The 24,758-nt window shown below is 41.7% G+C and overlaps 2 protein-coding genes across 6 annotated transcripts in view; one reads left to right on the forward strand and one right to left on the reverse strand.

Annotated features, from left to right (window-relative positions):
- LOC311249393 (uncharacterized protein) overlaps positions 1-10,509 on the reverse strand; it is a 96,957-nt gene extending 86,448 nt beyond the window's left edge. For 3 of the 4 annotated variants that reach the window (XM_084340400.1, XM_084340399.1, XM_084340403.1), the window contains exons 1-2: positions 10,005-10,509; positions 5,869-6,018 (exon numbers count right to left, since the gene is read on the reverse strand). In XM_084340400.1, coding sequence (XP_084196526.1) covers positions 5,869-6,018; positions 10,005-10,238 — 384 coding nt within the window. In that variant the 5' untranslated portion in view covers positions 10,239-10,509. Of the gene's footprint in view, positions 1-2,841; positions 3,006-5,868; positions 6,019-10,004 lie in introns of those variants that run through there. The other variant, XM_084340401.1, reaches the window with a different exon arrangement.
- Positions 10,510-10,584: 75 nt separating this feature from the next.
- On the forward strand, positions 10,585-19,063 carry pex2 (peroxisomal biogenesis factor 2). Of its 2 annotated transcripts, none has more exons than XM_084340216.1 (2): positions 10,585-10,658; positions 17,434-19,063. In XM_084340216.1, exons 1-2 carry the CDS (start codon positions 10,646-10,648, stop codon positions 18,405-18,407), a joined length of 987 nt encoding a protein of 328 aa, XP_084196342.1. In that variant the 5' UTR covers positions 10,585-10,645; the 3' UTR covers positions 18,408-19,063. The 2 variants fall into 2 exon arrangements, with proteins under 2 accessions (XP_084196342.1, XP_084196343.1); XM_084340217.1 differs by lacking the exon at positions 10,585-10,658 and adding an exon at positions 10,688-10,772.
- The last annotated feature ends 5,695 nt before the right edge of the window (positions 19,064-24,758 follow it).

The raw sequence follows: 24,758 nt of genomic DNA on the forward strand, positions 1-24,758 counted from the left end.
GTCTCTTTTTCCTGCTTTTCTTCCCCTCGCCCCTCGCCTTTTTCCACCCTTCCTGTTGTTTATGTATTGTTCCCCTTATCTCCTGCCATCCATCCTCCTCTCCCTCCCTCTCTCTCTGGAAATTCCTTCCCCTGCAGATAGAGACGGCATCCCTGAAATGTCTAACCCTAGTATTGGCACCTCTATTGATTTTAATTAAGCTAATTAGTTCATTATTTGAAGGATCAAACGGGGGCATCCATTACTGCATGGAAAGAGACTGGGGGTTGGGGGGGTCTTGGGAGGGTGGGGGCAGTGAAGTTAATATGGTAATGAAGACGATCAATTATCACTCACAGCAAAGTCATTAACAACAGCATTAGCATAGTCAACCATCGCAACCCCCTGACCTCCCCTGCTCTGTCCTTCTCACTCTCACTCCCGCTTTCCCTACAAGCAGCTTCTACACACACAAGTATATGTGTGTGTGTGTGTGAGAAAGAGATGGGGGGAGCGAGAGGGGGGGTGATAAAGGTCACACAGTTCAGAGACTGTTTTTATTGCAGACCTGAATTGAGTTTCCACTTTCTCTCATCGACTTGGGCTTAGCACTCACTACTACACAGGGTCAGCCAGGTTTGGAGCAACCGCTTCAAAAGCATAAATGCTATAAAGGCTAGCCAGTCTAATTCTGTTCCTAATCAGTTCTAGCAATTACAATACACCAATAATGCTTTTAGGATCAATCTTAACAGAATTTAATCTCAACAGAATATCTCAAAGGTGTAACTTGGAAGATATAGCCACAAAACTTATAGGGGGGGACAAGTGCTAACTGCTGCTCTCTATAATATTTGCTGTAGTGACTAGCAGCTGTTAGCAAGTTTGCTCAGTAAAGCGTGACCTCAGATCACCGGGGAAGTCACCGTGGGCTGAGAAGTCTTCGGGCGGATACGGCAGGACAACGGAATGGGCACTGCCTCTGAGACCTGTGTATGCCAGTTTGAAGACAGATGATATAGTACAGAGGTGATTTACAGTAGGCTTGGGGGATATCCAAACTTTTATATCACGATATTTTCCCACCCAAATATCACGATAGAGGTTATTATCAATATTGTGAAGGACTGAGAGGTTGATAAGTTGTTCACTTCTCTACTTAGCCTACAATATTATTGCCTCTTAAGGTACAAAGTGGTACTGTGGGACAAGACGGGCAAGGGCTAGCCGGTTAGATGCTAACTTCTATAGACATCCAACACAATACATAAACGTCTTTAGCATAACGTCAGTACTGCTTTGTTTTCACATTGTATTGATAATGTTAATTTTTTAAAACACTTTTAACAAAAATTCTGGCCATATCCTACATATTTCCCCTTTAATGCCACAGATCACAGTATGTGAGAGGTCTGTTTTAATTCCGTAACAGTTCCTCTTTTGGAGATCAAGACGTTTTCATCCAACAGCTGAGCAGAGTTTTTCTTTTATGTACTGTTTTGAACTAGGTGAAGCTAAATGGGTCTGCTGAGTGCTGCTATGGAGGGTGCTCCACATGACAGGAAAAATGATGTTCTCATTAGCATGGATTAAGTCATGAGACCAATTTTGTCTTTTGGTTCCTGAGCCTTCAGATTTTAATAGCCCCTGTTCTGTCGTTTATGGGGAATGTCATAAATAGTCACTTTATAAATCACACACAAAAAAATTTGAGACTCTCATCACAGCTGGAGATGTTCCCAGCATTCAGTTAGCAAATTTGTAGCCGACACTTGTTATAACCTATTTGTTTCTTCTCCGATACAAATAAGACAAAAGAAATTGGGTCTCCTTTGTTAACCCTCTATTTTATAAACAAAGCGAGCTAATAAGCATAGCAAATGGAATGCTTCCAATTGAAGCCGCAGCTCAACAGAATACCACACATCTCCAGTGCAGACACAGAGTCTCAAAACTGTGTTTACTAACATGTGGGTGTTTGGACTATGCCTGGTATGGTAATAATTTGAGAATTGCTTGGGAATGGTGAAATGGCAGGATGAGTGGATCAAAGAGAGGACCAGTGATCCCAAATGATCCCTACTGATCTGTTCTGATCTACACTGATCTCCCTCAGGCCTTCACAGTCCCCCATACTGCCCTGCAGGCCAGGGGCTAAACTCTGGGAATTAAAAACTACCCAACAGACAACGGCACACACACACACACACGCGCGCGCGCGCGCGCGCGCACACACACACACACACACACACGCACACACGCATGCACACACACACAGTGTACACACACACACACAAAAAAAACTGTGCAAAATTGCAAATGCGTACTGAAGGACGAAAAAACATACTTGAACAGAGACACAAAGAACCAATAAATAACAGAACAGAAAGAAAAAAACTTGTTGTGCATGTGTCCAGTATGCTGGATGAATTGTATAACAGAGTCTGACCTTAGATCTATCTTCTAAGAGAACAGATCGCACACTCTTTGCTCCAGGGCTGTCCTCTGTTGATTCAAGTCTTGAAGAAGTAATTGAGAGAAACTAAATTATGAGAGCCAACTGACTGGCTGACAACGTGGAAAACATATAAAATTATATAAAATCCATGAAATCTATTTATGTGTTCACTTCCCTTTTCAAAGAATAAAGTTGATTGTTATTGAGGGAGGGGCGGGGGTTCCAGATATCTAATTATGGATTAAAGAAATTTGGATTTGTGACCTTTTGATACAATTTTGACAAATGCAAGAATTTATACCAGGGGACATGGATTTTTTTAGGCAAATTCTTTCAATAATTGTTGAGAACTCTTGGAGAGACTCTAGACAAACTGTAGCTCAATACAAAAGAGTTCAACTAACCATGTTGGAAATTTAGGCCGAGCTTCCACTTTCTTCATCCTCCAATTCTCCTTTAAACCCAAAGTTTGCAACCATCTGGCCAGCAAAAGTGTCTTCAAGCAAGACACTGAATCCCTGCCAGCTGCAAAAGCTGCTCTGTAGCTGCCCTTCTGCCTTTGACCTGCCTGGAATAGCACAAGTGGAAAAAACATTTCTACAGAGATCAGTAAAGTTCCAGTTTTATTGCATTATATGATTATTAATCCCTAAGCTGCCAAAATGACTGTCCAAAGAGAGAATAACACAGAGGAGTGAAGGAAATGACTATGAGAAAGTTTCCCAAAAACTCCTTGGCACTCATAATAATGCTTTTTATTGTAACCGAATGACACAAAGAAAGTTCAGCATTTTCCATTATTTTTAACTACTTAGCTGGAAAGCTAGTTAACTATAGAAATTGATACTGGCTAGAGCACCACAGGGACTGGAAGTGTACATCCTGACACTAAAACAGATTCTCTGAGTCCAGCTGTCACAAGGACAACTAACTATACATCCACACCATTCAAAATCCATGACAACTTGTGTCAATGAACACTGTTACTAGAGATGCCTGTTGCTACAAGTTACATACAAAAACAGCTTCAGTTCAGTGTTATTCTCAGTTTAATGTTTGGTTCAGTTTTGCATTGCATGTGGGAAACAAGATGATGCTATATCCGTCTAGCCATGGATAATAAATGGACAACAGGCTAATTGCAGCAGTCTAGAATAGAGAAAACAAGCCTTGGATTTCATGATATTATGACCACAAAACAAACTCTGTTTAGTGTCCATTACAGTTCAACCCTATTGTGCATCAACAAGACCATACACTACGATTCAATCAGACGTTAGCCAAGCTCCTATTACAGAGCTCATTGCATCGTTTACATGGTGGAACGGTCCATAAGTAGCTCTAAATGCTCTTCATTTGATTGGATTTCACATTATGGACATCAGAGCAGAAACACACTGTTGTCCCCTGACTATCCTAATAGACTGTTGAGTGAGGCAGTCCATTTGTTTGTATTTGTTTACCAATCTAGACCCTGAAAACATACAAAGCAACATAAACAGACAGCGAGAGCAGCATTTAAGACGGGTGAAAATGGAGATTCAAAAGCTCAGAACACGGGTCGATAGCAGGACACCAAACTATTATGTTCCCTTGCGCTGTGTTCCCTTTGGCTGCTAAAGGAAGCTGTTGTCACAAACAAGAAATAAATTGTGCAACTGTATGAACTGAAGGACTCCTGGTGTCAGAATGTCATTTAATTAGCTTCACAATTTTAATCGTCACCTTCTCGGCTTTAGCTGTAATTTTTTAATCTGCAAGACAGAACTACATAAATTGTGAAAGTGCCTTAAATTTCTTATTAACACATCTGTAACCTAAGTTCATGTATTGTGCTGTAGTTTGCAAGAAACATGTACTGTACAGTCTATTCAGTAAAGGTCCTGTGGAGGACAAAGTGCGTAGATGCTGGTATTTTTTGTTGCTAAAGCGATGCCATTGAAGGAAATTGAAGTTTTAAATTGAGGAAAGTAAAAATGGACGGCTTTGAATGTAGAGAAATGCAAAACACTGTATTACATTGACCTTTGTGACCAGAGTACAGCACACACAAAGCTAACCCTCTGGCCTTCTCCATAATAGCAGATAAGTACTTTGACGTATAATAGGCTGTAATTACTTTTCTGTGTGTAAAATCCACTCAGAAGCGCGAATATTGTTGGAGGCTTGGCCATAACTGAAATGGAACAATACCTTAAGGTCACCACATCAAGTGGCGATGTCTTTATAGTCCTGCCGTGCATTGATACAATCTTGAAAAAAAAAGGGGGGGAAAGAACACATCGTACGGGCATTTTTGCAGAGAGCTCTCCACCTCCATTCTGCTAGGAATTAAAAACAATTTGTGATTTCCTCCAGTCAATGGTTGGGGCCACAAACTTAAAAGATGATAGCAGTGGGCCTTTCTCTGCTTGACTCTATGCATGCTGCTAATCCTTAAGAGTTCACTGCATCCTTAACACCAAGTCTCAACGAAGAATATTTGCCATTATGCTTAAAACGACTTCATTCTCGTCATAATTGCTTTTCTATATACCCATTATTCTAAATGATGATATTATTCATTCTAAACAATGAGGGCTTCTCATGGACTTAACTGTGAACCACATTCAGTGTGATCTTGGCTGATTGGATTCTGTAGTCGAAGAGGCCTTGGCCTCGAGTAGTGTACACAAACAAAGGATCTCGGGGACGATGGTAGCACAGAATAGAAAAGAAAGCCATGAGCTGTTATTCTGTCTTTCTCTTGTTTTCTCTCTTTTTAAATATATTCTATTGTGTTTGTGCATGCTTGATATTTGTGTGTGGATGGTGTTCCTGAGTACACATTTTATTCTATTGACGGGTTCTATTGCTCGATTTATTGCAGAATACCAAGTAATGTCCCTTGTTAAACGGGTAATAAGAAAGGAAGTACATGTATTTGTTGTTGGGTTAATAACCAAAATTCTATTGTGTGTGCAAACACAAGGGAATCTTCAGGTTGTAGATCCCATGCTTCAAAACTTCTTATATTAAGAACTACATTTACAAACTTGTGCTTTATCAGCCCTTGAAGAAGTTTTCCAGTTTATGTTATCTGCATGTACAATGACATGTCCTTGCCTCTGTGGTTATACTGTGCAACACAGTTCAATGTATCAAAATCAGCATGTATATGCAGGTATTTTTTAATATGGGTTACACGCTAAAAAAAGGGTAATTTACTTTTCTCCAAAAAAGCCAGATGTAAATAGGTGCTAGTGGGGTTTTTTGCCTGTGTGAAAGTGGTATTAATATCTATGCTTGAGACTTTTTGTCATAGAGACTGTGCTACCCGCAGATGGTTCTCCTAAAGAAACCAATGACTAACGGAAAGGAAACAATGATACTATATCTGGGCCAACTACTTCATCAGGCCAAAATGCTCTAAAACGTTTGTAAAATCTTACCTGCAAGCTGCAATCAGAGGTTGGTAGCTTCATTCCCGAATCGGAAACCTTGTTGTCAGCTTCCTTCTGCAGATCCTCAATGGTCTGAACCAGCACCTGGTTCTGGTCTGCGAGGTCATCCACATAAGACCACAGGAAATTCACTTTCTTCTGCAAGAATAACAGCACATCAGGATCAAACGGTGGTTTATTTGCTGTGTTTTAACAAGGCGACAGTAGAGCCAAGCTCTACTTTATTGAGTCAAAAACGTCAAACTCAAATTCAGATTCCTGTTGAAAACTACAGAGAGCAGTAAACATGTAATTTGTGCATCAAAAATCATGTAAAATTTGAGTTCCATAGAAAGCAAATCCGGTCTTACAGTAGACTTAACCACCATTTAAAAATTGTGTCGTATAGTAACGCACAATATGTTAATTTTTGTATCCCTTATATTGATATTTAAGATTCAACTATAATTTTTTAGCTGAAAAAACTAAGAATTCTGGTCACTGGGAAAGGTGGCGGATCAAAAAGACTGGAAGGAGAGCAAAGTAAAGAGTGGGTGTGGTCATAGTTAGGATGACAGGAGGTTTAAATGGAGATAAAGAAAAATATTCATAATAAATAGCGATCAAATTTTATTTGACAATGTTTGGCTGGGGCATAACAAACCAGGGTGCTTATCATGAGTTCTCCTGGGTACAAAACAATATCTTGGGATTATAGCATGTGAAGGTAAACAAATGCCAGTCTACGGACGAGTAATTGTGATGACCATTTTTTTAAATGATAATATATTTTATATAATTTAATCGATTAATTATGAAAATGATACAAAAATTGATAATGAAAATAATCAGAAGTTGCAGCCCCAATTTCTGCTCAGCAACTTTTCACTGTGCTTTAAAAACATCACACTATCTCCTACATGTGGGCCCAACAGTTGCCAATGAACATAAATCACTATTTCAAATTAGTTGCAATATGAACGCAGCTCCTAAGGGACAGAGTTGCAAAGACAGTATGTCATCTTCACTGACCTATAAATGTAGTACTCCCTCTTGGCAAATCAGTGTTTTTTTTAAATTGACAGATTACAGAAGCGAGATGCATAATTTCCCTGAAAATCATCAAACGCCAAAGTGATGTCAGATGTCACTTTGACACACAACTGAATAATCACAAAAACAGGGACTTGCTCCAGCCTCAAATGATGATCTCACAAGGGAAACATGAGAGCTCCCCAGACAGACAGGATAACAGAATCTGAAAACGTATGTTTTATTTAGTTTTATTTAACCCTTGTGTCTTAAGGGTGGTCCAACTGAGATTAAGAATCTGATTTAATAGATAGATACACAGGGTGGGAGCAAATAGCGACAAAAAACACACATCTGAAGACAACTAGCTGGAAACGTGGTGATGGTGAAATCCGTGGCTGGTGGCCACAGACTCTTGTTCCACCGCAACAAGCAGTCCATACATTTTTAACATCTGGAGTAGGATCCACAGAAGGGGAGCCGCAACACCTTGTGTATAAGGGAAGCTGAGATATGTAATACCCTAAGATGATATCATCAAAGCTGATGATGCCTTTACATCAGATTTACAGCAGCTCTGTTGCTTATTGTGGTTATATGTGCATATGCATCACTCTGCATACATTTAGTTTGCTAACACGTGCATTATAACCATAGGCTTGTAGGACTTTTAGGACTGATTTTCCTGTCTAAATAATTGCCCTACTTTCATCACAAAGCCACACGTTCACAAGGGGTATTGGATTGGTTTTGAAATGTAAAACATTCTTTTATTTTCCAAAACCTCTAAAACCAGCCCTGCCAGACAAAGAGGTCAGATACTCTTGGCTTTCACACAGCAGCCCACCTAGGATTCACAGTAGGTGACCTCTGAACTGGATTATTAGAAAGGAATACTTTATGAGCAGTCAGTCGGTCAAGGGTTAGGGCTAAGAAACATGTTATTCCCTGTTGCTGTTTTGTGTCTGGAAGAAATGCATTTCTAAGTTCACATTTTATGGTTTACAAAGAAAATAGGTCACCAAGATATGCTTTACAACTGACTTAATACGGGAAACAAAAATATAAACACAACACTTTTGTTTTTGCGCCCTCCTTCATGAGTAGAAGTAAAAGATCTAGGACTTTTTCTATGTAGACACAAGGCTTTTTTCTGTCAAATTCTGTGTCTAAATCAGTGTGAATAAAATCTTCACAGTTCTTCAATGTATTCTTTCGGGCAAGTCTTTTATCTCAGCACTGCTCGCACACTTGTTCCTTTTCAGGATTGTACAGGTAGCCAGATAGCCTACATATACAGTGATTGCAGCTCTGATCAAAGTGAGTGCCACTGAAAATCAGAATTCTGTTGCCTTAAGAAGCACCTGTACATCTGTGTTCATAAACGTCTGTCCCCTACAGCCAAAAAAGTCAACACACGGTTTATACCGTCCCCTGACGCATAATATAACACTGATGTATCGCTTCAGGGAGAGTAACTTTACAAAGATGGTGGATGTGACAGTATCTTAGATAACATCCTGAGGTTGACATTGTGTTTTTTAAGGTGTGGAACTGAAAATGCAACCATTATTCAAAACTCAATAGCATGTTGGTTTGCTGTTTTCCAGCTTTAGAACATAAGAAAAAGATCCTTTGTGTATACTTGATTTGAATTCTTTAACTGGGAGTTTTTTCCAAGTGTTTTAACATGTCAGAAAACATCATAAACCTACAATGGGTTCATGGATGAATGGCCGCTGTATTTTCAATGGACAAGGTTTGTGATTAACTGTCCACATCAACCTTTAGGACTTGGGAGCTCCTGGGTTCTAAACACGTAACCTTGTTAAGGAGGCCCGCGACTGGGGCCGGCTGACCGAAACCCATCTCCGAAACCTTGTTACACTTGCTTTGATGCACAACCCAGCTCACACAGGCTACATTCTGTACCTAAATGATGTCACATGACAATCCTGATGATTAGAAACCTCTCTTTTTTAAATATGAGTGTGGATCTGTGTTCCTGATCTCTGCTGCTCAGATGGAAACATAATGCAATTTGCCACCTGTTACAAGTGCTGCGGCTTTATGAAAGCACCCCTGCGCTTCCTCCTGTCATTTGTCTGACAGGACAGAGGTCATCTTCTGATGCCCCAGTCATGCTGGACAGGATGCTCTTTGATTTGTATCGGATGGATGATAACCTAATGACAATGGATGTTGGCAGAAAACTACAAATCTTGTAGAGACTTTGGGTTTCTCAATAATGCTTTTATTTAAAAACATAATTTAAGCTAGTGTGTGGACCCATGACAATCCAGGGTCCAGACCCTTGGGTGCTTGCCTATGGGGGCTACAGAGTGTGGCCTGTAAAATGAGGAATTGTTTGATTGCAGCATTAATTTAGTCACTACAACATACTAACATATTTAGTCACTACAACATACTCTTACTAGGTGACATACTAAGTATCACTACGGGGTCAATATTTAACATCTGAAACAAACTATTTTGACGTACGATTGATCGATTTGAGTAATTTACTATGACAGTAAAGTGAATATCTTTCAGCTGTGGACATAGCAAGACATTTGAGGATGTCATCTTGGGATCTGGGAAATGTTTATTGACATTTTTCCTCCTTTTCTAACAATTGAAAGACCAACAACTAATCGATTAATCAGGAAAATAAGATAACATTTTCTGACATTTTATAGACCAAAGAACTAAACTTTTAATTGAGAAAGTAATCCAAGACAATGAAAACAGTTGATACTTGCAGCCCTACAGTCCACTATGTCTTGACCTTTATGGACACAGGCATAAGGAAAGTCATCTGAGTAGGATTAGGTTACAGATTAACTGGTCTCTGATGTGAACATATCTAGAGAGAGCTGTTTGGGATTGATAGACTTTAACAAAACAGCCCACGGTTCCTCAACTCTACAGTGGAGACTTGACCTCGTGTCTGTACTAATAGTTCACTTTCCTAAATGGCCATAATGGCAGCGGTGGGATTCGAACCCACGCCTCCAGAGAGACTGGAGCCTAAATCCAGCGCCTTAGACCGCTCGGCCACGCTACCGTTGGTGGACAGTCGCCTGATAACATGTGAACAAAGTGCAACTCACCTGCAGCAGCTCCTCTCGGGTCACACTGGCGTCCAGCTCCAGGCATCTCAACCTCTGCTCGTGAAGTCCCTTCACCTCGTTAATGAGCTGTTTAATGTTGTTCGTCTCAGTCCCGGAGCAGCGGACAGGAACTTTCAGCTCTGTTTCTCCTGAGAGAGAGTCCAAAGTGTCACTTCCCTCACCAGGCAGCTTCGAGCCCTCTCCTGACTCTGTTGTCGTTGTCTGTTGGCTCATGGCTCAGGAAGTTTTCAGCACTTGTCAAATAAAATACCCGCACTGCCTTTTTAAACAAACTGTAGGCTGGAGGAAGCTAACTAGCTAACTCATAATCACAGCGTGTCACTCCAGTTAAAGTCTTCATAGTTTATACTGTCAGACAACTACAGAGCGACCTGAAAAAAGTAAATGCATGGCATTTTGGGTGAATGTTAGACATTGTTTGTGTTATTTTGAGTGAATTACCGTGGCTTCACCAACCAATTGGTCGCTATGGGCCGTTACTACAACGGAGGACTGTGAATCATGCTGTGAATGAAGTATTTCCAGACAGACCGACGCTTCCCCCTACAGTTTGCCGCTGCGTTGGCGCTGCGTGATCCGATTGGCTAATTTTGACAATCGGCGTCGTAATCTCGACGTTGATGCACCCCATTGGTGAGTTTTCTTAAAGAGGCGGGCTCCGTTTTCACAACCCGGAAATGCACATTGTTTTCGTCGTACCAGGGAGGAATGAGCTACTGAGTTCACCTTGCCCCTGAAAATAAATGGGTAAATATGTCTTCGTTGTGTTGTTTAGCGAAGATTCAAGCCCGCGGTGTGCGCTCTCATATACTGGTATTTTCACACGAAGCCTAAATACGACTCGTGGGTTTATTTTAACCGTGTAAAGAGCACTGTTATCGCCTTCTTGTAGCTGTTTAGTGTCAGTGTTGTCTGTAAAAACAACATGTCTCTCCTTGTTTTCTGCATGTTGGCATTAAGCCTAAAATAAGATCGATCGCTGTTGTCTATTATTGTGTATAGTGCAGACGGTTCAAATGACTAACTGTTGTGGATTAATATTCATCACGAGTCACCTCCAGGTATATTTACCAAGTGCAACTTTTGATGGTAACCTTGTGAGTGTGTTCCTTCAAAAGTATGTTATACTGCCCCGCACATAATTCCATTATTCCCCTAAATAATCAGTGCCAGAGATCAAACCCTTCCACATTGAGATTCAAGGCAAAGTTGATCTTATTGATTTTCAAGAGACTACTCACTTCATTTCTCTCATCCCAATCATCACTCCTCTACTCTTATCTGTGTCTTGGTTATATCTCTCTTTTCCAGTGGCTTTGACTGCACTGCTCTCGCACACTCTGCCAAAAACCTAATCCCCGCTGTGATTATCACATAATGCTCTTGCCTTATTATCAAAATGGAGCAGATTTGGGTTTTGTTGTTGTTAAAGACTGATGGGCATGGGCTAAAAAATTAAGAGACAATGTCATTATGAGGTGAATGCGGAGCGGCTGATTGCATGAGATTGAAGTATAGGCGCGTGCCTCTGGAGCTAAACACTTAGTGTAATGAGTGTGTTTTTAAGGGAGTCACTGGAGTTAAATTGGGCTATGATCTCACTCTGGGGTCACGGGGTCGCACAGTTTCCAGATGAAGGCGAGTGATAAAGGCAGTGGGGTTATCTGTGCTCATATTTGGAAAGACTTCCACCCTAGATGGATTAGCTTTATAGTTTTAGTCATTTAACAGAACAAAAAACATGGTATTGCACATAAATCGTGGTATCGTGATATATATGAAGAAAAGGACCACTAACAGTTATTTTTTTTGTGTCTCAAGGTTTTAATTTCAACCGTTTTAATTTTAGAAGCTTTAATCAGGAATTATTAGGTGTTTCAGAATGTAGAATCCATACTTAGCAGCTTTACATAGATTGATGGAAATTGCCAGGCATAAAACTAGCTCTTATTACAGATACCCGTGTAAGATATTCTCTAAATATCCAGCGTGCTAAATTAAAAGCCTATACATTTGCCGGAAGCCACTTTTTTCTTTATTTTTGTGGGAAATCAAGGCATTACATTTCAAAATTGAGATGAAAGTATAACATGTCATTAGGGGTCCATCTTGCAGCAGCAACAATCCAATTCTCCAAATTGATTCACAGATGCACAATGAAGATGAATCCTAACAGTAGCATCGTTACAGTGGGTTGTTATAGTGAACTCTCTCATCCTGCAGTGGCCTTCACATTCTCACTTAATTTGTTTCCACTCCCACAGGCGTTTTAATTGTTGCACGGATAAACAGACACAATGTTTTATCTTTTATCACGCTCGTGTTTTTCATGCACAAAGGGAAGCTAAGATATGTGCTGATCAAATATTCCTCAGCATAACACATTCTGTTTGCATGAGGTGAGGCTCCACTGATCTCTCATTGACTCCCTAAGAAAGACACTTCTCCCTTTTATTAGCTGTTCCGCTTTTTCTTCCGCATTCATTGTGCCTCTCTGCCCTCTAAATGTTTCATCACTTTTTAAGTTGTTTTTTTGCAAACCCCTGTACTTATTACTCATACAGCCTTAGCATACTGAATCTCCGAACTCATGAAATCAATTAATTCTCTTAAATAATTTACCTTCAGAGCAAACCAGATTAAGCAGAGCACATTTTTTGTGCGTCGGACTGTTCTAACTGATGTGTGTTTTTTTTTTTGTGTTCAGACATTAACTTGGCCCTCACCCCGTGGCTCGGAGGAGTCTTGGGTGATTAGAGAAAGAGGAGAGCCTTGATAAAGCATTAGTGTGTGACACACACACACATACACACACACAGCCTGAAGACCCCTCTGTGCATTTGCACACATTCATTTTTCATGAAACAGACTCATAACAATTAGTCTGGTTACCGCCTGGATAATCTTAGCGTCCCCGTAATGCCTGTGGTCTGCTGTATGACATCACTCTCTTAAAAGTTCTAAATCTGACATTCTCATCCGTTTTCATAGTGAGGACATTAGCAGGCCATGGCTAATAGGCCCGCACTCGTTCCTGGCGAAAGAAGGGCAATAAAGTGAGGGAGCGGGAGAGGGGGCTGTGGGGGGAGCGAGACGGGAGTGCTCAGAGAAATAGGTTTTATTCACCAGAGCTTTTACACAAATTAATTTACATGAGCGGAAGAAAAAAATGTAAAGTTGTAATCCAGCATGCTTTGCCAATGCATAGCCTATTTCTCGCTACAAGCATCATAGAAAGCCAAGTGAACGTTTATGCATTATTTCAGCAAATATATTATGCTAACAACCATAGCTAAGTGCACAGGAATTTGAGCACTACACCACGCCAGGAGCTAAATCGAGACTTTTGGACACGCACTTTCCAACTGGCATGGAATGATAGCCTCGTGTGCGGCTCCAGAGCACTTGTCCGCTGCAGAAAAACGCAATCCCCGAGAGATATTCCACCTTCCCAGCATCCCTCAGTCTTTAGTCCCCCTTTCCCTAAACAGCCCTCATCCCCTCCCAAGACACCAAAGCCAAGGTCAAGTAGAAAAGTGCAGCCTCCCTCTGTCTATAGGCTATTCCCCGGATGCCCACACCTCAGTAGGGCTGAGTCGTGTACGCTCCAGGAATGTTCCCTCCTCCTTCATTGTGACCGTCAGTCTCAAGGTCAGCTCCTAGGGAGAGGTTTGTGCTTATCTGTTTCCCCCTCCCTCGTTTTTTCTCTTTAGCTATCTTTGCCCCCAGTTTTTTCCCCTCACTGTATCAGTAGACAGTAGCTCAAAGCTCCCCATTTGGGGTTTTCATGACGTGTTGTCTGACGTGTCTGTCTTTTTTTGTCTGTCTCTTTGTCTATCCGTCTTTCTGTCGGGTAGCTGTCATTACAGCCCCGTTGTCTAGTTTTCAGAGGACCCGGTGCAGCTGCGAGGCTTCAGTCTGATGCTCTGTACGCTTTTGTTGCCTCGCCTCTCCCTTCCTCACACTGGTCATGGCCCCCTTTGCCTTGAAGCTACGTTGCAGTGTGTTCCCTGTTAGATTGGATATTGTTGTTGTTGTTGTTGTCTGTAAGCTATGGCAGTCAGCCTTGAGTCAGTGCACTATCTTTGTCTGAACAAGATGCGCAAGCTAAGGGAACAAGGGGAGGAAAAAAAAAATCTCATCTGACCTGAATCAAAATACCCTTTAATATTCCCAGGAAGATGTTTCTTTATTTTATACAGCTCCTGTAGAAAAAGCAGAACCCCAGACTTTTCAGGTAATTTTCTGTTGATTTAACCCGCCTTCTGACTCTGTCGTTTGTCAGCCGCCGACTCTCCGAGAGAGGGCACTTTGTCTCCGGGTCGCTTGGTTGGCTGACCCACGAGAGAATCATCAAGTCAATATATCTCATCAGGTGTGTGTGTGTGTGTGTGTGTGTGTGTGTGTGTGTGTGTGTGTGCGTGCGCGTGCAAGTGAATACATCAGAGAGAAGAGAGTCTGTCTGCTTGTGTCCGTGTGTGCTTTTTGTGTGCAAATGCTGTCTTGTCCGTCCTCTAACACACACACCGCACCAGTACTCTGTAAACACTGGCATTGACTGTGACTTTTGACTATTACATAAGGAACATGGATTTCCAGCTGTCCGCGGCAAAAGCCCTGTAAATTCAAATGCTTAATTTTTATAGGCAGCCCAGCATTGACTGAAGTGTCTGCTTGTTATATATTTGGCAAGTGCTGCAAGTCTGAAGGGAAGCTGTCAATAGCAATCCCAGCTATTGATATGGCAGTGGGCAGGAGATGTTACTTGGCCCCCGACTCCGGCATCCCTCTGATCCCTCTACATCATAATTACATTAATATTGACAGACCCTTGACAATAGTCACATTACTATTGATAGGTGGCTGTCAATACCGTGTTTCCCCAAATAAAACATATTCATTCATAACTTGTAAACTGCTCGATAAAAGGCTTTGAAAAGAATATTGGACCCGGCCGGGTTCGCTCTCCCGAGAGGGCTGCTGCTGTGATGGGGATTTCCACCACCTGGCTGTTTGTGTGTGAGTGTGTGTGGAACTATAGACTGATAGATTAATTTAACTCTATATTAGAGCTCTGCATAGATCAAGTCTCCCCTTGACAAAAATACATAGTTACACACATACACACACACACACACGGAAACATAATCTGCACATTTTCTCCCATCAAGGGAAAACTTTCAGATTAAGCTAAACAAATGCAGCCTGTTTATTGGTTACCATACACATTCACACCACCTCTATTTCTTTTTTAATCCAAACTCTACTTCCATCACAGGCGAGGTTCTAGTCACTAAACATGGCAGCATTTCAAATGCAGCTCAATGAATTTGTCACACCTGCTTACTTCAGCGTGAATTCACTCTTTTTTCATTCATTTGCTAATTCTAACTTAGTTGGACGGTGTATCCTGGCTCTATTGAAACATCATGAATACACAGATGGTCCTGTGCGCCACAGTAAACCCGAGCATTGCCACCGCATATTAGTTTTTTTTTTACCTCCTCGAGAAACGTCTAAAGTGACCATCATCTCTCTCTCTCTTTCTGTCAAAACTGCCATATTTACCCGGCTGAAATCTCTTTTAAAGCCTCGTGACAAATCCTGTTCAGCGAGACACAAAAGCCACTGTCAAAAAAAGGCCTCTCTGTCTCTCTCTCTCTGTGGGCCTCTTGCTCTGTCTCTCCTTGCGTTAGTTAGTCTCCCACTTCTTAAGCGTTTCATTTGAGGAAAGGGCAGATAAAACTGGGGGGGAACTCTGAGCAGTTTGGAAACGTATGCGGCGCAAAATAGCCCAGACGTCACAATGGCAAGATCCCATATGGAGTCGACTCTAGGGGAAGGAAAATTGTTCCACATTTGGCAGATGTTTACGGTGTACCAGAGACTGTGCCGTTAGCCTAATCCCTAGTGATGTGATTTGTACACACACCCCTATCTCCAGAGGGAGCAGGCACCAAGAGCCCCTGGGCTTCGCCTCCTGTGTGTGTGTGTGTGTGTGTGTCTATGAGTGTGTGCTGGATTGTGTGTGTTTATACACTGGAGAGAGCAGTCTAAGACCCCCTGCTCTTCTGCATAGCGCAGCTCAAAGGTTGCATTAAGGACGGGTTTTACATGTGAAAAGTGATTTCCGCTCCTATGTATAAAGAAAAAATAACCTTCCTAACAGGATGGGCCTCACCTCCGGGGCCTCATTCCTCCATACAACCTCGCTGTCCTTTTAATAGTTGTGCCACTGTGTATATTTTGTTCATGACTTTAATAAATCAAGTATGGGGTTGCTGATATGTTAATACGGTTTTTAATGATGGAAAGTCCTGAGACATTTATGTACTTGATCACTGGAAGTTTTAGGAAAAATTCAGGGCTTTTTATAACAACCAGGATCGTATTTTTTTGTGTTTGGCCATCACCATGTCTTACTTTTTACTTTTAATTTTGAAGAGTGCTCGGTTATGAATAAACTATAACAGATTTTATATACTCTATGCTTTATAATGGTTGTAGCCTTATGGTAACATCCCATTTACTTCTATTTTTGTATGTCATATCTTGTTGTGTATATTGTGAATTTTGTGTATTTGAGGTGCTTTGAAGTGTGTTTCCTGACTGTCTCTATCGACACTGTGTCTTTAATTTGTAGTCCACCTTAACCAGGACTACAATACCCTCAATGTTTAGCCACACTTGTGTGTTCTGCGTTAATAGCGCATTCATGTGGTGTCGGAATAATCTGAAGGAAAACTCATTTCCCACTGGGAAAATTCATGTGAAACATGGCGGACGAAAGTAAACATTGGGTTGATGCTAACCTGCATGTTTGTGAAATAATTACATGGCTTACATGATCCGTTTCCTTTTGCTCTTTCTTGTCACTCAAATACTGGAAACAGCTGTCAATGTGTTGTTTAAATGTTCTAAGCCATTAAATGCAAAACAACTTCTTTTTGGCGTCCATGTTTCTCCCACATTCCAACTTGACGCACATGAACTAACCGAGGTCGGAAAAACGACTTCTGAACTCGGGAAGTGGGACCATCCGAGGAGCCCTTGACTGCAGCATGATACCAATCAAGTGATGTTCTTTGAATCTTTTGTACTGCTGCATTCACTCGTTAGCTGTAGCTGTTCATACCTTGAAAAAGGTCAAAAACCTCGTTAAAATCCAAAAGAATTTACACAGATTTGAGTATGTGGATGCTTTTTTCATCCGGTAAGACACATTAGCAGAAAGTCAGATCATGACATCTTAGATTGATGGCCCCAAACTAAACGAAAATAAGACCCAGCTGATAAAGATCTCAATCTCATTGCCTTTGTCGATGGTGTGTCAACAACAAAATCCACTCAAGAAAATCCTTGAAAACATGATTAACATGTACATCATTGTTGTTTATTTTTCCAACAGATCTGGAGAGCAAGCACAATGAAAAAAGGACAGCTGGACGTCCAGAAACTGATGTTGACCCGCAGACGCCGGTATTGCGCATCAGCCAGCTGGATGCCCTCGAGCTGGATTCAGCCCTTGAGCAGCTGCTTTGGACCCAGTTCTCCCAGTGCTTCCAGAACTACCGCCCGGGCCTGCTCACCCCTCTGGAGCCTGAATTGAGGGCACTGCTCCAGCTGCTCCTGTGGAGGTTCACACTGTATTCTAGCAATGCCACAGTAGGCCAGTCTTTACTGAGCCTGCGCTACCACAACACCCTCTCCTCGTCTCCACGTTTCAGACATCTCTCCCGCAGGCAGAAGTTGAGTCTGGTGCTGCTCACCGCAGGTCCACGCTGGCTTCAGGAACGCTCCCACAGCCTGCTGCTGTGCTTAGGTTTGAGCACAGGAGGGCCCATGTCTGAAGGTGGTTTACTCCAACAGGGTCTCCGCAAATGCCTGAACCTCGTTTCTAGTATTGCCCAGCTCACGAGTCTCATCAACTTCCTTGTGTTCCTAAGAAAAGGTCACCATCCCGTCCTGGCAGAAAGGATCGTGGGAGCTCGGGCAGTTTTCAGCAAGCCCAACGTGGTCCGGGACGTAACCTACCAGTACATGAACCGCGAGTTGCTTTGGCACGGCTTTGCTGAGTTCCTCATCTTCCTGTTACCACTGATCAATACAAGGAAACTGAAGGCAAGAGTGTCTTTGATTGTTTTTGGGCGAAAGGAAACCGATAGGGAGGGAGCAACGGAAGGACAAGGGGTGTTCAAAGAGTGCGGACTGTGCGGAGAGTGGCCGACCATGCCTCATACAGCGGGCTGCCAGCATGTTTTCTGCTACTACTGCATCAAAAGCCACAGCATTGCAGACGCTTACCTCACCTGTCCCAAATGTGGTGTGGAGGCAGGAGAGCCCAAGCTGGTCAGGATGGAGGTGGAGATGATTGGCAGGTGATGATGATGTAAAAGAGCTGTCATGACTGAGTTTGTTTTGAAATTGCAGGGGCTTAGTGTATTATTTGTAAGATGATGTAAATGTGTCTTAAAGTTCACCACATTTTGATGAGATGTAGTTAATAATTAAACTTTATTATGTAAAGACACTTAGATTGACAGCAACATAATGAAACGTAAAGAAAGGGGTGCCTGTTTTGAGTCACATGGCAGTCATGTATGAGTTTCTGACTAGACTTCAGTCTTTATGATGTCTGTGTCTTTTCTGTACACATCGTCCTGCTATGTTTAATGTATGTGTGCATATATTGACAATCCTCTGCCCCCTCTCCGTTTCTCCGGCTGGACTTTGGACAGAACTATTTGTCTTTGGTGCACTGGACAGACTACGGAGAACCACACAGAGCATATATTTGATGAGTGAACGTGTTGATTTATGCTCCAAATTGGCTGCGTGTTAGCACATGTGTATGCGTGTGTATGTGTGTGTGTGTGTTTGTTGAAATGGGAATATTTGTTCTGATGAAAAATGCAGAAAGTCAGCTGAATAAATAATGGGAGGAATTTCTGATGCCTCTCATCATGGCCAAATTAGCATTTGTTGTGTATTTTGTGCCTAAATTGTATTTCAACATCATTAAAATTGATAGAGTGCTACCTCTTGGGTGTTTATTTAGTTAAGTGGAGGAGAGAGAGATGAGGGAAAGTTATAACAATCAGCACACTTCTCTCTAGACAGGCCCGGTCGTTCTAACTCCCATTATCCGTTTTCACAGCACCCCAACATGCTCAAGATCAAGGGGGCAGCCGGGGGCTTGGATTGACTCACACACACACACTTGACAGCCAGCCTCTCTTTTCCCTTGGCCTTTCTCTCTTTTGCTGCCTTTCCATCTCTCTCCCTCTGTAATCTCTAGGGCCCTCGCCCCTATAAGACTGTAGTAAACTGTACCAAAACCCTGGCAGTCGTCTCCTTCCTCGCAGGCGAATTACTCTCTAATCCCTGTAATGAGTCCAAAGATGCTTATTTATGCTGGAGTTAACCTCCACCAGTGAGCCCAGCCCCGGGCCAAACGCACCCCAGCTGAGTGAAGCCTTTCCTGGGCTGACAAGAGAGGAGTGAGGGCGGGGTGGTGGTGGTGGTGGAGGGGGCTACCTCCCACCTCTCCCTCCCTCCCCCTTCCTCCCCTCCACAGCTCTGATCACTAGGGCTTAATTGCTGATTGCCGAGACGATCAATCGGAACTGCAGGCGTGATAGAAAGCCTATTGCGGGGAGCTGGCCTCAGATCTAGCGGCTCAGGAAGACGTACACACATTTGCACTCAGATGAGGTTAATGTTTCTAGTGAGGAGAGAGGATAAAGCATGAAATATTTGTCCTCATGAGGTGCATGAATGCCCTGAAGAATAGCGGGCCAGCGTACTGGCTGATCTTAAATTATTTATGTAACTGACCGATGTGATCTTTATTTCTCCTCGAACTTCCGCAGGTCTGTAGAGTGTATGTGCAGGAGTACACGTCCTTGGTGGTAATGCAAGGCCAAAATTAATGAATTGTATGGTTTAAAGCTCATATAAAAGTACTGAAATAGCCCCTCGTTGGATTAAAAGAAAATGTACACCTTGAAGTGGGGGTTACAATCCTAGATGATGATTGGTTCTGACACACTCGGGGGGTCCTCTCTCACATCAAGGACATTTTGACTAATGAATCCTATAGCAACGCATGTAAAGCCCGAGACAGGGAAGAGCATTTGTCAATATTTTATGCACTACATTACATTAATGTACGGCAGGTCCCAGAAAGCAAGATTAAGGAGATGTTAAAGATTAGGGATGCATATATGATCAGCCGTAATGCCGCTGGGACATGTCATTGTCTTAACATTCAGACAGACTTACAATCCAAACCTTTTTGCAGATATTACTCTACAACTCTAAGTGAAGTCCCCAATCCTCAGGAAAGAGAAAAGATAAAGAAGAAACAGTGCATTAAAGTCTATTAATTGAGTTAGGCCATGGATTGAATTAGTTGGAAGTTGGAACAGGGCTCTGGACTTAAGGAAGGTAGCTGGGGCTCCGTTAAGCCTATCTGTCTTTGGATCTTTTCTAATTCACAGGCTCCGCGTGGAGAAGAAAAAGAGGAAGAAGCCCAGATTCCCAGCGGCTATGCAAAGCAATCTGCACATTCACACGCAGCCATTTAGGGAGCAAATTGGCCCTGTGCCCCCTCTGACGAAGGTTTTAAGAGAAAGGGAATTAGGGCGTTGAATCCCTAACTAGATCTCCTTCTTTGATGAGCCTCTTTATCCGCCTGTCCCTCATCTCCATTTCTTTGATGTTAGGCGTTGATTTTCCTGATTAAATAGTTTTTAAAGTAAAAAGCTCTTCTCTGGGCTCTGTAATACTGGGTACTTTACTGTACCTATTGTAGGTTCGTTTGTGTGCATGCTTGTTGAATGGTCCATCTGTGGTATTCTTTAATTGGAACAGAGCCCTTGGCTTGCAGATAATAATAAGGATAGTACAATAGCTCTGATTCGTACATGCATATTTTTCTCTGAGAAAGAATGTTATCATTTAAGCTTATGCCTGGCTTTTACCTCTTCATTTGAAATGGCTAGAAGGACTCAGAAAGCCCTATGCATCACTAATGAAATTAAAGAGTAAAAACACCTGTGCTTTTCTCACTTCAACACAATTCCAGCTCGGATCCGTTCGCTCATGGTGTTCAAGCTTTTACCTACTTTTTACCAGGTAAGGGAATTACATCCCTCTTGTAATGGGGAGATATTTCCAACAACTGACATCACTTTCAAAGAGCGAATGACATTATTTTCATGCCAAGAAAAGATGAAACAAAAAATGCAACATTTATTTGTTGACACCTCCGAGGATTTTTGACACCTGTATGTTTGGGGTTTTTTTTTCTTGTGGCATGTCCAATATGTCAATAGGAGTTACAAGTGTCTCTCATATTTCATCTATTCAATAAAAGACATGCCAAACATAAAACACCAAAATTCCTCCAAGGTAGTGAAATCCTAGGTGTGCTCGAGTTCAGGGCTGCAGCCGCTGCAGGTACCTGTGTTATGAGAGTTCTTTCAACACCTGCCGGGCTTTGGATACCACCGGGCCCAATTATCTTAGTCTGCCTCCTCTTCTTAACCACCTCTTCAGTCTAACAGGTCAGGGGAACAATCAATCACATCTAAAATAAGGAAGTAATTTCCTGAGCTTTTATCGTGGACGTTGAGGTTTTGTCTGGTTGCATTTCACACGTTGAGAAAGATGGAGCTGTGCTGGTTTGGGAATATATAGAATTTGGCCTTTCCCTTTTTGTTCTCGAGACCCAGGATAATTTGAGATCTATATAGGATCTATATGTTCACCTCAATATGTGTAGTTTGGAAGAGCAAATTCAGAGATCAAGAAAATACGATAAAAAAGGGCTCCATCTTATGATGCACGTCGATAGAGGTGATGCTACTGTATAACTTTAAAAAGTTTAAATGTAGGCTGCATCCTCCTACTCCACATCAGAACCAAAGATATATCTGACAGCATGCATACAGTCACAAAGGTAGAGGGGAGACCTGTATAAACACAGTATTATACATCTTGTACTGGCAAATGTGTCTATTTATTTATCCACCTCCACTAATATTCGACGGATATAATACAATATAGTTAATTCGCTTAAAAATGAAATATTCTAACAGATTTTTTATTGCATACATTATAAATAGGTCTGATCTAAACATCACTTCTTTTTTTGCCTTTACACATCATGGAGCACAGCTTTTCTAGAATCTAATTCACATTAAAAATAACAATGTAAAATGACTGGACAAGTGAGGTATTCAACCGCATCAGATCAAAACACCAGACACACACCAGCAGTGTGTTTTTTCAACTTATTTTATATTTCACATCCTCTTACTCTAACACGGGGCTAAAGAGATGGGAGCAAACTTTACCTGACCTGTCCTCCGATTGGATGAGCAAGGACAGGAGCAGCGAGGGGATTGGACAAACGACCAGAGGGCATCATGGGGGATTATACACAGGTGTGTTGTGCTGCGCCCGGGGTAAGATCTGCCAAAGCCAAGCCCGTTTGTGTGTGTGTGTGTGCATCCTTTAGTCTGTGCGTGTGTTTAGCCATCTCAGTCCTCTTCCTACTGATGTCTAGAACAGACTAAATGAGCAATAATCTGCACACATCCCTCCAGATGTCCCAGTGAATTTCCTGTGGCTTAAGGCGCCAGCTGAGCTCTTTAAAGTTTTGATAACTTCTGCAAATGTGATTGAACCTCTGCTTGTTCAGGAATGTGGTGCAGGACGCTATGTGCTTACTCCTATTTCCCCTCAAAGAGATGAAAAAGGGAGGCATGCGCTTGGCTCCGGCACTAATACACCTATTGGTACAATATAGTCATGGGTAGGATTGTTAGAGAAAGGTATTTGATGTGTGATGTGCAAGCTGGGAAATTACATTTAAAGCAAAAATCATTCCAACAAACAATTTTAAGTCGCATTAAAGGGTAATTTCAGTTGTTATCTGGACCAAATTTTCCCATGTTTTATGCATCTAAGTGAGCAATTTTTGAAATTAGTCCAACATTGAGCCAGAGTGCTGCAGCAACAGCCGCAGACACAAAATAGGTTACTATGTAATCCTTCAGGACCATTACGCGCCTTCAATACACAACTAGCCAAAACTTCAGTGTGTCCCTATCCAACAAGGGTAGTGTATGGAAACTGTGTTTTTTTCAATCTTTTAGATAAAGCTAAGCTACACTTTCTGTAACTTTTTCCAGCACTCCTTTCTCTGACTGCAACAACCTAATTTTCGCGAGACTTCAGAATGAGACTTTTTCTGTAGTGAGACTTGGATTGACATGATAATAAACAGATCCGATCAAGCGAAAGCTAAAGACAAACATTCTGTTTCTCTGTCCATAATGTTGTTAGACACTTACAATAACAATCTGATTTGTCAGTGGCAAAATCACATCAGCACTCTTCGTGGACATACTGTAGATCAGCAGTGCACACTCGCCCAAAAGGAGTACATTGTGACCCATTTTCATTGCTACCAACTGAAGTGCTCTCACACACACATATATATATATATATATATATATATATATATATATATATACACAGACTGAATGATGTCCGAGCACTACTTGAAGAGAGACAAATGGAAAATTATTTACAAGCCAACATCCAGAGCCTTAATGTGCGCCATAGCCTCAGACCAGAAAATGTGCGTGTCCATCGGGTTGTCATGGATCCATCGCTGTCTACTATTGTAGCAGAGTCATTTGACTCGAGACTGAATGAGATTGTACCTTTTCTCACTGAAGACAAAATATGTTATTGAGTGTTAGTAGGTTTTCTGTTCTGTGTGAAATATATTACACATTAAAACCTGGCAAAATATACCAAGTTACACTTTAAGATTACTAAAGTTTTTATAGAATATATAGCAGAATGTTCACACATTTACTTTGTCTCCAGTTTATGCAGATTATATGCAAAGTCACACTGCAATAAATAGTGACATATTTGTTTTTCTGTGTCTTATTGTCTAGCTCTTCTTGTACCAACAACACAGCAAACAGATATTTTGTTTTATATCGTTGGAGCTCAGGCTATAGACTCATTTCCATAAATATGTACTGCTATTGGTGATGGTGGGGGGAGGCCTCTGATCATTGTGCAATCAACCAGAAGTTGTCAGCTACAACAGAGGAAGATAGTGGTGTAGAACAGAGCTTTATTCCCCATCATCTGTCAATCAATGCTACTACAAGGCCCTCAATCCACACAAGCAACCAAATACAAGCAGGAGCACATGTAAAGTGACATGAATATTTGATAATGTCCTGCCAATCTCTCTATCGTTACTTCAATTCATTGACAAGATCTAATGTTAAGAATCTCAGAACCAAGTTGAGAACAAAAAATATGTAAGGATCATAATAATAGCCATGGGTGGAAAGATTTTTCGATAAAGCATACTCACGTGGGCCGAGAAAGAATCCTGCATGTAAAGATAATATGGAGTTTCTGCCTGTGAAAGCTAACAAGAGGAATTTCTAAATTACATGTGTAGGCAACACACTGAACAATGAGAACAGCAGGCAAAAACAGCCTAACCCTGTTAAGTATGAGGCTGCTGGGTAATGACAACGTATTTGTGCATTTCAGCATCTTGGAATCTCCAGCTTGCCGGAGAAGGAAGAAATATAATTTTTGTGGTTGCCATGGATACCTGTGTGTGAAGGTTTGCGCTGCGAGTCTCGACTCCTCTAGGAGATCAGTGAACCGCATGTGTCAACC

This window comes from Pagrus pagrus (genome assembly GCF_965226575.1).
Source record: "Pagrus pagrus genome assembly, chromosome: 20".
Lineage (NCBI taxonomy): Eukaryota > Metazoa > Chordata > Actinopteri > Spariformes > Sparidae > Pagrus > Pagrus pagrus.